This window comes from Indicator indicator, chromosome Z, assembly GCF_027791375.1.
Source record: "Indicator indicator isolate 239-I01 chromosome Z, UM_Iind_1.1, whole genome shotgun sequence".
NCBI classification, from domain to species: Eukaryota; Metazoa; Chordata; class Aves; order Piciformes; family Indicatoridae; genus Indicator; species Indicator indicator.
The window spans coordinates 33,347,666-33,363,743 of NC_072053.1; the positions used below are offsets into that span (position 1 = coordinate 33,347,666).

The following is a 16,078-nucleotide window of genomic DNA, read 5'->3' on the forward strand; positions in this document are numbered from 1 at the left end:
GGCAGTGAACCTTTAGATTGGGGTGTTTGTCTGTATTAATTCCTGTGATTTGAATTTTTTTCACATTAGAAGTCTATGAAAGCGTTTTACTGACAAATAAGCCTAGATGGAACTTGCACATTTGCTTTTCTTCCACTGAAATGATTTTTATGCATTCACATTTAAAACATTTTGTATAACTAGACTCTGGCTTTATATCTAATAACAGTATTGTAGGAATTTTAGGTTAAAGATACAAGCCATCCAGAGTTTGTAGGGTGTGATCTGTATTTTTTAGAATATCTCATATAGTTTGGGCAGAGGAAGAAATAAAAGAGAAACTGTTGGGTCCATAACGGTTTCATTTAATGTCAGTGGAAACTGTTTTTCTAATCACAGGATAGCAATAGACAAAGCCATATCATTTATATAAAATAATTAATCTGCCTGGTTATCTTGCTATCTTTGCTCTCCTTTCACACTTAATTTAAATTCCGTTTCAGTTCAGTAAAATTGTTATGTAAAAATCAAGATTTAATTTTTAATTTTAAAGTATGAACGCTTAAGATAATGATTTTTAGTATAAAATAACAAGATTCTTCCTGAATTTTTTTTTACATTCCTATAATAAAAATACTATAAATATCAGTTTATATCTATGAAATTAAATCAGTGGAAGCCAATTACTTCTGCACTTTCATCAGCAGGAATTCAATAAGGTGCAGAATGGAGACATTGGTGTATGTGCATTGTATAATTTGATGAATGCTAAATTAATATATCATAGAACTTGGAAGTCATTATTAATATCATCTACTAATTCAAGTTGTAGAATGAGTTACATGTCTCTTACTATGTGAGAAATATAGTAGACTAAAAGCAAAATTTTGGAATAGTTTTGCTGCAAATGCTTATTGTAATTTGAAGAGCAATGAAAACAGTGGAACAACAATGTTTTTGGTTAAGGGACGCTAGAAAGCTGTGGAAGGTAATGATGACACCCAGATCATACTTTCTTTAAAAGAACTGAGTTTTTCCATCTAGTTAAGTATCAAGAGTCAAGGAAAGCATCTTCATATAGAAGTAGGATCAGATAAAGTATTGGCTTTCAAATAGCATTATCCTTGTAAACCAGTTGAAGGCTACTAGTGGAGGCCCTAAACAAAACCCCAGTTTTGTAAGATCATGACCATCTTCAGATCCTTTTCAATTCCTTCTGAGATTGTTTCCTTTCAGCTTCCTATGCAGAGTGTCAAATTACTTGGAAGAGGTGCTGCTGACCTTCCAGAGACTCTGAGCTTTAGTTTAATAAGATTAAATAGCAGTTTAGTCTCTTCCCTGTGTGGATGGTAGAAGGTGCTGTGGCCACAGGAGATGCTTATCTTTTGGAAATATTGGAATTCAACCCAACTCTGCTGTATAACACCTTTCCATGACATCTATTGAACTTTAGTCATGAAACAATTCTGTCTTAGATTTAAATGCAACCACTTGATTAATAATAGTCTTCTAAGATACTTCAAAGTAGCTTATATCCTACAAAAATCATAACTTGAAAAAGGATATAGTAGGATAGAAAATACTAAAATTAAATGACTTAAACTTGAAAGCCTGTAATGTTCTCACTTAGGATGTGAGATACAAGTGTGTACTCTATATTAAAAAAAAAAGAAAAAAGTTATTTCCAGGGACTAGACTAGAAATTAGCAAACGATATTTGTTGGCCAAAGCACAAATGTACATGTTGATGCCGTGAAGGATGATTAATAAACGCAACATTAGTGCCTGTGCTGGGCAGCAGCCATTAAATTTTTCACTTTTCCAGTTACATAGCAGTAGCAGAAGCTGCCAGGCTGTAGCTGGAGTATTCTTCTTTCCAGATAAGACCATGACCAGCAAGAGCTGGGTCAAGCTAACATACCTACAACAATTTTGCAAGAGTTCAGATACTCTTTACATATGGCTCATAGGTGAAACTGTGAAAGTACTACCAATGGCCCTGTCACTGTTCACTTTGGTTAATGCAAAAGCTAGAGTTTGAAACAACTGTTAGAATTCTTTGTTTCACTGTGTTAGGAGTGCAAATTAAGAGACAGGAACTTGAGGTGTCAGTAGTCACCCCTTGTGTGGCATGGTGAAGGCTGAATTTAATACTGGGTAAGAGAGAGGCATCTTCAATAAGCAGGTTACTTGCAAATCATTCATAGGCCAGTCGTGTTTGTGTTAGGCAATGTTTGTGTGATGAAATATGACTATGAAAGATGCAGAAAATCTGGGTATTAATTCTACCTGAAATGTATGTATCATTTAAGAATTAATGTTAGTGCTTATATGCACAGAATGTTCCTGAGAGGTGAGTTTGTAATTTTAATGTGCTTGCTTTACTTAAGGAATCAGCTGGAGGGGATATTCAGTCTCCATTGACACCAGAGAGTATTAATGGGACAGATGATGAGAGAGCGACGCCGGAAGTGACGCAGAACTCAGAACCAAGGGCTGAACCAACCCAGAACGCATTGCCATTTACCCATAGGTACAGATTCCATTCCCACATCCTGATTAAGTGATATCCATCTCCTTCCTTGTTAAAGGGACCATACTGTATGAAAAAATCCCCAAAGCCAAGCACTTCAAAATAAAAGTGGATGGGCTTTTAGAATCCAACATAATCTTTGTTTTAAGGGAAAAACATGTCTGAGAAAATCTCCTTGAATAAAACTTGGGGAAATGCTACTTTAATCAGATGAATGCAAGCCCTTGAACACTGGTTACTGTAGGTGTCCCTTTAACAGGAAACATTGTTTCTTAATAAAATGAATTGTTTCATAGAATATTCTGAGTAAATTATTTTGCACTGTTCTTTAAATAAGACTGGATGCCAACCTTTCATTGGCAAGTTGTGGAAGAGAAGAAACTTTTGCAACACTTCTGGATTGTGAAGTTTAGAGCAAGCTTTAATCAAATAGTTCTCTGATAGTTGAAAACTGTTTTCAATTATTTAAAAATATATGAGAAGTGTAGCTCTGCTTCATACTGAGTTATAATTCATTGCATTAGGAATGCTCTGCTGTGCTGTTCTTTAAGAAAGCTAGGACTTTTTATTTAATGATACAAATAATGATTTAAGATGGCTTCTAGCTGGCCTACTAGAAATGATTGTGAATGGTTACTTTTTGATAAAACGCATACTGTATTGAGACCATGAAGAGTAACTGAGATATTTAATAAATTTAAAACAGAGTTAGAAACACTAGAACTAATTTTTGGGCATTATCTATTTCAGATTAATCAGACTTTAATAGCTCTTGTTTGAAGATTGCAGAATACAAGCATGTCTGATAACATCATGCAATTCAGATTGCAGAGGTGGAATTGGAATTTTGCATGACTTCTCTTTTTTTGTGAAAGAATACTCTTAAACATATCTTGAAAAAATAATACACATTTTCAAATGAGAAAAAATTGTACTTTGGCACTAATTTTTTAACAGAGTGATCGTGTTTATTTTTATACTCAACTGTCAGCAATGCATCTGTTATATGTTTTAGAAGAAATGGTGCTTTGTAAGAGTGCTATGTGCATGTTGAAGTATTACCAATGTTGCACATCTATCAGTGTTCTGTAATGAGTTCATTTATACTGTTTGTGTGTTGGAATTCTCTATTAATATTTTGTGAAAAGGAGTTGTGATAAAGTCCACACATGAGTAATGTTGTTTGGGTTATTTTTAAATTATAGGTGCTAGATCTCCCCTCTGATGTGTCTGTAAATAAGTTTTCAGGTATGCCAGTATGCTTTGCTCTGTATTGAGCGTGACTGAAGATATATTTTGAAACTACTGAGGTAAAGTTTTTGATGGTGTAGAACAGAGGGTACGAAACATTCACATGCTTTGGAGTTTTATATCTACTTCATCTATGGAGTATGAGTGCCTGTTTTTTTGTTCTTTTGGGGGGGGGGGTTGGGTTTGTTGTTTGTTTTTTTTCTTTTCTGGTCATGTTAAATACTAGCTAGAATTGGTCTGCTGACAATAACTCTGCATTTTTTGTGGGTCACTGCTCATGATGACTCTCAAAAAGACCAGAATTTTGTCTTGCTAATGGTCGCGCTTTTTAGTGAGCTATTACTGAAGAAAGTGCCAGTTTTTAAAACATTTTGAAATAAATTGTATTTGGTCTAGATAAGGTTTTTATTACGGATAAATAAAGATGATTTATTTAATAAAAATAAGATGCATGAAACTTGTGCATGAAAGAGAGGGAAAGTAGACCCTCCAGGATTGTGTTAGTCCTGGTTAAATGGGCATGTTTCTATGGAGACATTTCATAATACTATCTAGACATACCTAGCTGCTAGTACTGTCTGAAAGTGTGCTTTCTGCAGGCAATCTGCTTGCTCTGATTTAAGAGGAAGGGGAAAAAAAAAAGGAAAAAAAGGGCATTTGAGCATTGTCTTGTACATGGCTGTGCTTTTTACATATCTACCTTCACTCCAGGAGCTGTTGGTCAACCATTAGACACTTTTCAAAGGAAAAGGCAAGTTCACCTGTAAGGAATATGAGACTGAGGTTGTCTGAGGTACTTCACTGAAATAACTCTACCATAGCAAGTTAATTTCTTCCATACACAGGAAAACTATATTCTGCTCTGGCATTAATGACACATACTTTCTCGTGAAGTACCAAAAGGAGTGGCCCCAGTGTAGGCAGGAGCACAGGGAAAGCAGGTGTACTACACTGCAGGACTCCAGACAGCCAGAGGGAAAGTCCTGGAGCTTCATGGGCAGCATGAGCTGCTGCAGCAAGGCAAGGGTGCCTGATGAGGTGGGAAGTGCTTTGTTGTTCAGAGAATCACCAAGCTTAGACAAATGCAGGTGTCACTGTGGCAGAGGACAAGAGTAAAGATTTGAAGCGGATTGCTGTCAAGGCAGTGATATAGGTAAGGAGTTTTCCTGTCTTTGAACTGGAAGGGTCTCACAGGACTTAACAAAGTCAGGAATCACAGGCTTGGAGATCATGCTTTAGTGTACATCTTACTGCTTGCCATTTTTCATTTGCACACCTGAAGAATACTCAGTTTGGTTTTGTTATAACATCCTTGCTGGCCATATATGCCCTCTTCTGCAGGTGATCTTTGCACTTTTTATGTCTTAGTGTAAGTATTTGGGACCTGTTATTTCAGCAGTGTAGGTGCAGACTACATGGGTATTTATAATTATTTTCTGACCACTTGTACCCAAAAGTTGGAAACCAGCATTAGTTAAGTCACCATTTTTGTTATTAAAATTTCTGATTATTTCAGTAAGTAATCGTTAAGTATTTAAATGGGCATTCTCCAGCATGTGGATAAAATCCCATTCATATCCCATGAACGTAATACAGCCAAAGTCGAGTTGCTTCAATTTATTATCATCTGGGAAGTCCTAATGCTGTTCAGAAGGAGTGCAACTCTGCCTAATTGCTTTTAAGAGCATTGCACAGAAGGTAAACTCTCGTAACTAAACATCTTGCCTTTTTTAAACTATGATGGCTAATGCTGAATTGTGAAGTAATACTGTCTAGGAAATCCCCCATTCTATAATATACTATAGCCTGAGCACTCCTCTCATTGGTAAATGTTGTGAGGACAAATAAAGGTAAAATGTTGCCTAAGTTTGGCATTAGAATTTTAAAAAATCTTCGCAGACACACAGATCAGTCCTTTTCTGAATGATAGCTAGTCCAGGAAAGCTTTTTTATATTAAAAAAAAAACAGCAATAAAAAACAAAACAAAAGCTAGTTAATAAATGTAATACTTAAAATAATTATGACTAAAGCTGTACATATTTTCATTCTTAATAAATCTTCCTTGGTTCGGAGAGAAAAAAGTTGCTACAAAATTTTAACTAATTCTGATGTGACTGGCTTTAAAGTACAAGTTTTTATCCTAACGGTATATAGTATACAATTCCTGGTTGTATGAATGAGCCCAAAGAAATACTAAACTAGGCTTATTCAGCCTTAGAATATACACTGAATAGTGTATCTGGTGAACACTGTAGCTACTGCTTGGGTCTTTCTGGCAACTGTTTGTGAAAGTTGCTCTTTCACCCTCAGAGAGAATACATCTGTTCATAGCAAGCTTTGTTCCATTTTTGGCTCCTTATGAAGCTGATAAAACAGGCTTTCAGAAACAAAATGTAAGAGGATTCTTCTGGAACAAATTTTTAAAGTCTTTGATTTTCTGTCAACCATGACTTGAACCTGTTACCTCATTTTTTCCTGTAATACATAAAGAAACATTACATAATGTTTTGATCAGACAATATATATGTGTGTGTTTGTTGCTTGTTCGTTAAAATTCCTATTTTTGTATTAAAACTCTAATAGGGAATTTCAACTCATTGCCTTAGTGAAAATGGACTTATTTTAAATGACGTTTGTATCTTAGATATGTTATTGTCTAGATGCATGTAAATCCAATGCTGTACAACAAAGACAAAAAAAAACCCCACAAACGAATCAGAACACTCGGCTGCTAGCTCATGTTCCTTCACTGAGTTTTCATTAAAAGTTGTATGCAGAAATCTGTTCAGTAGATTTTTCACTGTCTGTGTTAAAACTACTTACTCTACAATCTTAAATATTTTAATTATGTTACAGTAAAGGTACTTTGTGGAGCATGCTGAACTGTTAGGTTCGCTTTAAGGAAAAGTTTTGAGTTAATTTTTCTGGGGTTTTGTAATTCGAATTTATACTGAAATCCTACTATTTGGATGTTCTTTATAGGGTTATATATAGCTTCCTCACAAAGTAGTGTTATTTTACATTTTTAAATTCTTGTTTATGAATATTATTTAATGTAAATATAGAATAATTCCTTGTTGTGAGGAAGCTCAGGAGCTCTGAAATCCAAGCTACTTAATCAAAGAAGGTCAGCTATTAGATCAGATCAGACTGCTCTAAGCTTTATCCAGTTGAGTTTTGAAAATCTTCTAGAATGAAGACTGATCAAGCCAGGCTTTCTAAAAAGGTTTCTCTGTAACCTAAAAGGTAGTAACTGTCTTCACAATGCTGTGTACTATAATGAATTGTGCTGCATTAGGGCACACCGGAGGAACCTGAGGTAAATTCAGTTACTCTGTTGAGAAAAGGTTATTATTTTTTGAGGCATACTCAAGAAGAAACTCAAATGTGGTAGGTATGTTTTGCTGTCAGTGTAAGCAGAGAACCAACATTTGTTTAATGTTCTGCAGGTTGTAGCTGTATTGTTCTTTGGACTCTTGTGCTTCACAGGCAGGATATTTGTGGTCTGTCGAAGAAGCACACGGGGAGGAATTGCTCTCCCCTCACTCCCTGACTCAATTCCTGCTGCTTCCTTTACTCCTGCACTGCAGCCTAAGCTGCTAGAATCTAGCTGAATCAGGCTATCCTTTAAATTATTAATTTGAAAAGAGAATATTACCTTGTGTGGTGTTGGTTTTGTTTTTTTTTTTATGTCTGACTTTCCTGGTTGGGACAGTTTCAGAAAATTCTTTAAGGTATCGTTTGAACATCTAGTAAACCATGGCATGGTTTTAAACCAGGGGCATGTCAAACAGCATAATACAGCTCGTCCTGTAACATTTTCATAAGATATCTCTAGTAATGGAAAGAGAGGTGGAGAGGACTAGTATCAGCTATTGACAGAATGGTCATGGTGCTTAGCTCTTCAAAATGAAGAAACTCTGCAATTAATAGAGCTGATTTTAATGGCTGGTGAAATGGATGAAAGCCAAAACTAAAAATAGCCTAGCACTTCAGAGAGTAATTTTACCACCTCCCTTGTGCACCTAAGCACGTTCTAGTTTCGAGCATGGGATTTACACACTTCCTGCCATTTAGTAAGAGCTCCAAGGGGTCATTCAGATGATGTGAGCTGAGTGTTTGAAATTAGATTATATTAAAAAAAAAATAAAAGCAAAACCATACTGCCCATACCATGTAATTTCCCCCTCAGTAAAAGCAGAGGGGGGAAAACAAATTAAAAAAAAAAGACATCTGTTGCCTAAGGGGTGTAGGGGATAGACTTCGATTTTATAAAATGCATCCATTGCATTCAACCTATCCAGACTACAGATAAAATATTGTTTGTTAATACTCTTTAACTTTGTGAATTGGATATGATATTTAAGTTCTGCAGGGTGAGTGGTTTGTGTTGATGTTTGGATTTTTGTTGTGTTTTTGGTGGTTGTTTTGTTGTTCTCCTTGTGTCCATTAATTCGCAATCATTGATTTTGTTAGGTATTTTCAAGAATACAGTTCTCTGAAATGTGTTTGTCATTCTCAGATTCTCCTCTTAGTACACAGTGGCTGTCATTTTTAGGCATTGGTGGAGAAACTGTTCTTTTGTTCTAGATTTTCCTAGTTATTTACCTGAATTATTTTTTTTTATTTTTAATTTTGATGCCAGTGTGTATGAATGTTTACGTTTGTAAGCAGTGTCTGTGAGGTTTGTTTTATGATGTGAATTGTATGTGTACTATTTAGAATCTGGTGTTTTGTGAGTTGTAACCTCAGTCACACAGCCATATTTTCAAGAATTAAAACAGTAGTTACAGAAGATCTGATGTAGAGAGCTGATAACTCATGATTTCTTTGCACCTACTTCCATCAGTGTTTTTGATATTGTTTAGTGTCATCATAGGAAACCTTTCCAGTAGTAAGTAGGGTTAAGCTGCAAACTGAACTCTCCCCAGACACCATGAAAGAGTCATCCAAGGTATTGTCTTTGATACAGTGGAGATTTCTCTGGGTAGATTTGCTGAAATTGAGTCAGTATTTCCAACTGAGACCCAAATTGAGAAGTGTTAGGTCTCAATACACTGTTCACCAGAAAATCACAATGAAAAATTTTGAAAGGAAGTAAAACTTCTTTTTATTTTAAAATACGCTGTGGAAAGTCATGATACTTTGAAACTACAAATGTCATGCCCTGTGTAGAGTAGAAGCTACAGTGCATACTTACCACTTTTCAGCCACCATTAAAGAAAAACAGAAAACCAGTAACACCTAAAATTACTGGGGAAAAAACCCCACATATCTATTGATCCCTTGAGTCTCAAAAAATTTCCAATTTATTTGAGAAGCTACTAACAGGAGGGGGGGAAAAAGCCAGAGGGGATGTTTTGCAGAACAAACATGTTCTTCACAGAGTCTGATCACTGAAACATCATTGTCTCCTCCTAGTTGGTTAGGAAATTCGGTGTATGAAAGTATTTCACAACCAAGATAATGTGAACCATTCACGTCCATACCTTCCACCTGGGATTAATTCTTAATGAGGAGATGGTTGCTTTCTGCAGAGCCTGGAATTTGTAGTATTTGTAATAAAACTTTGCTTTGGCAGTCTGTTCTGCCAGTAAGAATATCCCACACACACATGCCTTGCCTGTCCCATTTAGAACTTAGACTGTCCACTTCTGTGAAGGACAATAAAAAATGTTTTTATAAATATATTAATGGCAAAAGGAGAGGCAAGGAGAACCTCCACTCCTTAGTGGACATGGAGGGGAATACAGTAACAAAAGATGAGGAAAAGACAGAGGTACTTAACACCTTCTTTGACACAATTTTCAATAGTAGGATAGTTTGTCTTCCAGACAAGTGGCCTCCCAAGCTGCCAGATGGAGTCAGGGTGCAGTATAGTACCCCTGTAATACAGGAGGAAGCAGTTAGAGACCTGCTGAGCCACTTGGATCCCACCAGATGGGACCCATCCTAGGATAGTGAGAGAGCTGGCAGATGAGCTCGCTGAGCCACTCTCCATCATTTACCACCAGTCCTGGCTCACTTGAGAGGTCCCAGATTGCCAATGTGATGCCCATCCACAAGAAGGACTAGAAGGAGGAGCCAGGGAATTACAGACCTGTCAGCCTGACCACAATGCCAGGCAAGACTATGGAACAGGTTGTCTTGAGTGCAACCACACAGCACCTACAGGATGGCCAAAGGATGAGGTCCAGCAGCATGGATTTAGGAGGGGCAGGTCCTGCCTGAGCAACCTGATCTCCTGTGATCAGGCAACCTGCCTGGTGGATGTGGGGCAGGCTGTGGATGTAGTCTACCTGGACTTCAGCAAGGCCTTTGACACTGTCCCCCACAGCAAACTCCTGGCCAAGCTGTCAGCCTGTGGCTTGGACAGCAGCACTCTGCGCTGGGTTAGGAACTGGCTGGAGGGCAGAGCCCAGACACTGGTGGTGAATGGTGCCACATCCAGCTGGCAGCCTGTCACTAGTGGTGTCCCCCAGGGATCAGTGTTGGGCCCCATCCTGTTCAATATCTTTATTGATGATCTGGATGAGGGGATTGAGTCCACCATCAGTATGTTTGCAGATGACACCAAGCTGGGGGCAGGTGTTGATCTGTTAGAGGCTAGGAGGGCTCTGCAGAGGGACCTTGACAGGCTGGACAGATGGGCAGAGTCCAATGGCATGAGATTCAACACATCTAAGTGCTGGGTTGTATGCATTGGCCACAACCTCATGCAGTGCTACAGGCTGGGGACAGAGTGGCTGGAGAGCAGCCAGGCAGAAAGGGACCTGGGGGTACTGATTGACAGTAGGCTGAACATGAGCCAGCAGTGTGCCCAGGTGGCCAAGAAGGCCAATGGCATCCTAGCCTGTATCAGAAATAGTGTGGCCAGCAGGAGCAGGGAAGTCATTCTGCCTCTGTACTCAGCACTGGTTAGGCCACACCTTGAGTACTGTGTCCAGTTCTGGTCCCCTCAGTTTAAGAAAGATGTTGAGTTGCTTGAACGTATCCAGAGAAGGGCAACAAAGCTGGTGAGGGGTCTGGAGCACAAGCCCGGTGAGGAGAGGCTGAGGGAGCTGGGGTTGTTCAGCCTGGAGAAGAGGAGGCTCAGGGGAGACCTTATTGCTGTCTACAAGTACCTGAAGGGAGGTTGTAGCTAGGTGGGGGTTGGTCTCTTCTCCCAGGCAAGCAGTGACAGAACGAGAGCACACAGTCTCAGGGGAGGTTTAGGCTGGATGTTAGGAAGAAATTCTTCACAGAAAGAGTGTTTTGCCATTGGAATGGGCTGCCCAGGAACTTGGTGGAGTCACCATCCCTGGAACTGTTTAAAATAAGACTGGATGAGGCACTTAGTGCCATGGTTGAGTTGATTGGGTGGTGTTGGGTGATAGGTTGGACTTGATGATCTAAAGGTCTTTTCCAACCTGGTTATTTCTGTGGTTCTGGGATTCCCAAGAGACTTCTTTAAATTATGCCCCAAAAGCCACTCAAAGGTATAGTAGATAAAGGTTAGATAGAAAATAAAAGTTAGAAGATAAAGGTTTCTTGTAGCTGGTATGTAGCTGTTCCATTTCAAGTGCAAGACTTTATCCCTTTATCTTTACCAACACAAAATACAACACTTATACATCTATATGGTTTCTAAAGAAACTTTTCCAGACTGTTTTCTGTCTCTGCCTGGACTCTGTAGTTACAAGCTTTTTCTATGAAACTGGAGAACAGTCTAGACTTGGATTTCCCATCCGCGTAGAAATTATTGAAAAGGTTACACAGTTTTAGACAAAGGAAATTAAAAATAGTTTAAGATTTGTTGCCTTCAGGTCACTTTTAAGTATGCTGCAGACCAACCTGCTTCACTATTCTACTTTGATTCTTCTGTATTTTACTCATCTTGCAGTTTGGTTATTGTCAGTTTTGGATTATTTTCTGAAATCAATATAGGGAACATGGATGAACTTAACGTAATTTACAGGTGTTATAGTCATGGTAGAATGCCTCTGTCATATTCCTTATAAGTAAAGGAAATTGAAGTGTTGCTGAACAGTTTTAAATTCAAAGTCCACAAACTAGAAAACAGCTTTGAAAAAAGCTCAGAAAGCAAGAGAAAAACTTGGCTTTCTGTCAGTTTTGGTACATTAAAATACATTACAACTCATAGCAGCCACATATTCTCAAAACACAGCCTTACTCTTTTAAAGCCCACACAAACCTGCCCTCCAACCCATACTTTCTTGAATATTTGTCTTGTGTGTATTTTTAATGAAGTAACATCTCCAGTTGTTCAGTTGCTTCAATACTTCAGTGTCTTCACCCAGGGTTTTCACAGTGAGGGTGATGAGAGACTGGAACATGTTTCTTACAGAAGTTGATGCGCCATCATTGGAGGTTTTCAGGGTCAGGTTGTATGGAGCTTTGAGCAGCATCTTGTGAAAGATGGACTAGATGATTTTTAAACATTCCTTCCAGCCCAAACCACTTAATGACTCTTTATACCAGGAATTAGTTTCCTGCTTTACTAGGAAGACTTGAGCTAAAATGAAGTCACCTGAAACAAACAAAACCCCAACTCCAACAAACAAAACAAAGCAATCCCAAACCTCTCAGTTAACAGTTCTTTTCAGATGTAATCTCTTTGTGTTTCCAAGTCACTTCATCCTTCTAGCCTACACCAGATACAGTTTCTGTTTTGCCTGCTCCTCTGCTCTTCTGAAAGATCTGTGTGTTACTGTACCTCATGTCTCTGCTTTATTCTGAGAGAAAGGATATATATGTTGGGTTTTACACAGCAGGGATAAAGCCAGTGGAACACCTGAGGGGGAAATAAAAGTCTTTGAGGGAAGGTGGAGCTCTGCTGAGTGCTTCTCACCGATACCAGTTTAGTTATTCTCTTACTGATACCAACATGATACTCTCCCTTTTGCATTATCTCGGGTGTAGCGTTGGATCATGAGATACATGGACTTCTGATATGAGAAGCTGCACATATGTACAGATAGCCATTTCTGAATATTACATACGCTTTGAGGTAATGGACTTTCTGCCATTAGGGAGAAATAACCTCATGTTAGGGGCTGATCCGCTGGAAAACAGCTCTGCAGAGACAGATCTGGGAGTCCTGGTGGATAACAGATGGACAGCAAGGTGCCCTTGTGGCCAAGAAAGCCAATGGCATCCTAGGATGCATTAAGAGGAGTGTGACAACCAGGTTGAGGGAGGTTATCCTCCCCCTCTGCTCTGTCCTGGTGAGGTCTCATCTGGAATACTGTGACCAGTTCTGGGCTCCCTGGTTTATTAAGACTGAGAGAGGATCTTATCAATTCATATAAATACCTAAAGGGTGGGTTTGAGGAAGATGGGACTGGTCTTTCGTCAGTGGTGCCAAGTAACATGACAAGAGGTAATGGGCACAATGTTGAATATAGGAAGTTCCATCTAAACACGAGGAGGAACTTCTCTATATTGAGGACAATGTAGCACCGAAATGGGCTGCCCAGAGATGTGGTGGAGTCTCCATCTCTGGAGTTGTTCACAGCCCACGTAGATGCTGTCCTGTGCAGCCTGCTCTAAGTGAACCTGCTCTGGCAGGGGGATTGGACTAGATGATCTCCAGCGGTCCCTTCCAACCCACATCATTCTGTGATTCTGTGTAGTTTTCTGTTAGCTTTATGCTTTAGGGAAGTGTAAAAAATTATCACATCTAGTGAGTTCCTTTAATATCAATGTAGATGCTAGTGACAATCTGTTGTACAGGCAGAAAAGGGATTGTGTTGATCAGTGTGCTGATCTTATAACAGGGGACTCAGATGAATTTAAGTTGCTGAATAGCACTTGGTGAGATGTGTGCAACTGGCAATTCATAGGCATTATCAAATATTTCACAGTGACACCAGCCATCAAGTTTTGTTTGTAATGAATTGAGTTGGCAAAAAGCAGCAATGAATTAGAATATGAGGGCTTTTTTTTAAAATCAGTTCTTAAGCCATTTGGCAACTGAAGGAAGATGGAGCTGAGGGAAGGTGCTGAAATAAAGTATCTGGGATGCCTGGGAGTCTGTTTTCTCAAGTACACAATAACAAAACATTACATGTAGTCCATTCATTGTGATAAGCTTCAATTTAGGGTGGTTGTCTTTGCAGATCTTGCTCTGTAGCACTGTGAAATAGTGATGTTCTGTCTTCCTGCCATGAAACGCAAAGAGTTTGGTTTCCAAATTATAGTAAGAATAGGGGGAAACCATTCTTCTGGGAGACTTAAAATGTAATTTTGTTTAATCAACACAACTCAGACAAAACACCCAAAACAAAAGTGAAATGACTGACTCATAGTAAGTTATCCAACTCTCTAGTTTGTCAAAGAAAGAAAAATAAGCTTTTTTTCTCTTCACTATAGTGAATGTAGGTATAGAAATAAGGTACAGGTTTGTTGTCTGAAGCCAAATGCTTTTTCATGTGGGCAATGTATTTAAATTAAGTTGGCCTGAATTTTAAGAGGATATCTGAAATTACTTCCTACATGCTTGAAGTGGATCTAATTGATCACTGTGTTTGACTGCAACTTACTGTTCATTTTAGGAAATACTCTGAAATATAAAGCTAATGTAATTACATGACAAAACCAGTTATGTAGCATCTTCTTTCTGCACTATCCAGACATGTAGTATTCTTTCTCAGTTTTTCTTTGGCACTTAGGGATCATTTGTGCTGGACTTTGAGCACAGTGGGAAGCTCAGGAAAGGTGATTTTTTGTTTTAACATTTTCACATCATGCTGTTTGTTTTACTCTTTTCCTACTCTTAAATGCCTTATTAGGGCACTGCACTGAAACAGTGCAGTGGCATATAGGCTTAGCCTCATGAAAGGTTGGGAGCTCAGCCTCTGTTCCTGTTACCTGTGGGTTCACACCTAGCAAAACTCACATGCAGTTTCATCCTCTTGGCATCCCTACTGGTTGTGATAAGATGGGGAAGGAGACGAGTGGGGAGCCAACCTTTGTATTCTTCTGTTTCAGAGAAGTTTCTGTTGAATTGTTTCAACAGTTTCATTGTTGTGTCAATTAAGTGTTGAACTGGGAAGTGGTCTGTAAATATTTTATTTCCAGCTGAGTTTTTGAGCCATGTCATCTAACCTATGTATGATTCTGAAGAGAAGCTGTACAAGATGAGTTAGTCCAGACTGAGAAAATAAGAGCTAGCAAATACAAGTAAATTAAGGAAAGTACCATATTTGTTGTGTTTTTTTTTTTTTTTCCGGTAAAACTGGGATATAGAAGGGTACAGAGAGAAACCTACATTAAGGAATTTTAAGCTGTAGCTCATAGAAAAAGTGCTAATATCAGAGACTTCCGATGTATTAAATTTTTTTATCTATTTAATATTTTTTAAGTAAATTTGACTCTAGCATAAATATAGTGTGAGAAATTTACTCTTTACTTGGTTTCAGATTTGGTTTAATCAAGACAAATTTATTACTTCCATTCACTTAAAAAACTGGAATAGAAGAACCACGAGTTGCAGTAGTTAACAGTATTACAATTCACTCTCAATTTTTTTTTTTAACCCTATACAGTCAGTAGATGTTTTAGTGCAATCGTGTAGTTCATACAGCTTGCTACTTATCCTTCAGAGTACTTCTGACAGCTCCATAGGTGGGTGATGTATAGGCTTTATATTTAGGCTATTGACTCTTAAATAATGGCTATCTATGTATGGCTATCACAGGAGACAAATTTCATTAAATATGCCATGCTTTCACATAGCTTCTGTTCCCTTAATGGAATAAAATTATTTTATTGTCAGGATGTAAACTGACATTTCATCTCCTATGCTGTGTGATTAATGCATATAATTTTATTTACTAGGATAAGCAAACTGGCAATTGTAATGCAAAAATTAATTGCAGCACTAGTGCTTACTTGATACTGTAAGATGCACTAATGCACTAGCTGGGTGGTGGCCAAGTTCAGAATCTTTATGCAACTGCCTAATCAAAAGTATTTCTGGAGGTCATTCTGCTAAATGTCTTACTATCACTGGCAGTTGAATTGAGAGGCCCTGCAGCTGTAATGATTATTCTGCTGTGTTCTGCATTTGCTGTGAAGGTAAGACAGGAATCATCGTTAATGCTGAGCTGTCCTGTGGTATCGCTAACAGAAGCTTAGACTAAGATCTAAAATAGGTACTTACAAATCTTTGACATTCAGCCACTCCAGTAACAACTACTATCTTCAGAAGAGGCACAACACATTCCAGTTAAAGCTGTAATAGTACCTAGAAATGCAGGCAGAAGCTTGTGCTCGGATCTCCACCCCTTGCATATGGTGAATGCCAGATA

General features: G+C 38.3%; 1 protein-coding gene across 2 annotated transcripts in view; it reads left to right on the forward strand.

The window, feature by feature from the left end:
• The window catches only part of HOMER1 (homer scaffold protein 1), a 68,712-nt gene that overhangs the window by 20,467 nt on the left and 32,167 nt on the right, over nt 1-16,078 (forward strand). The window contains exons 4-6 of one of the 2 annotated variants that reach the window (XM_054397726.1): nt 2,370-2,512; nt 10,451-10,456; nt 10,942-10,958. In XM_054397726.1, coding sequence (XP_054253701.1) covers nt 2,370-2,512; nt 10,451-10,456; nt 10,942-10,958 — 166 coding nt within the window. The remainder of the gene's footprint in view (nt 1-2,369; nt 2,513-10,450; nt 10,457-10,941; nt 10,959-16,078) is intronic. The other variant, XM_054397727.1, reaches the window with a different exon arrangement.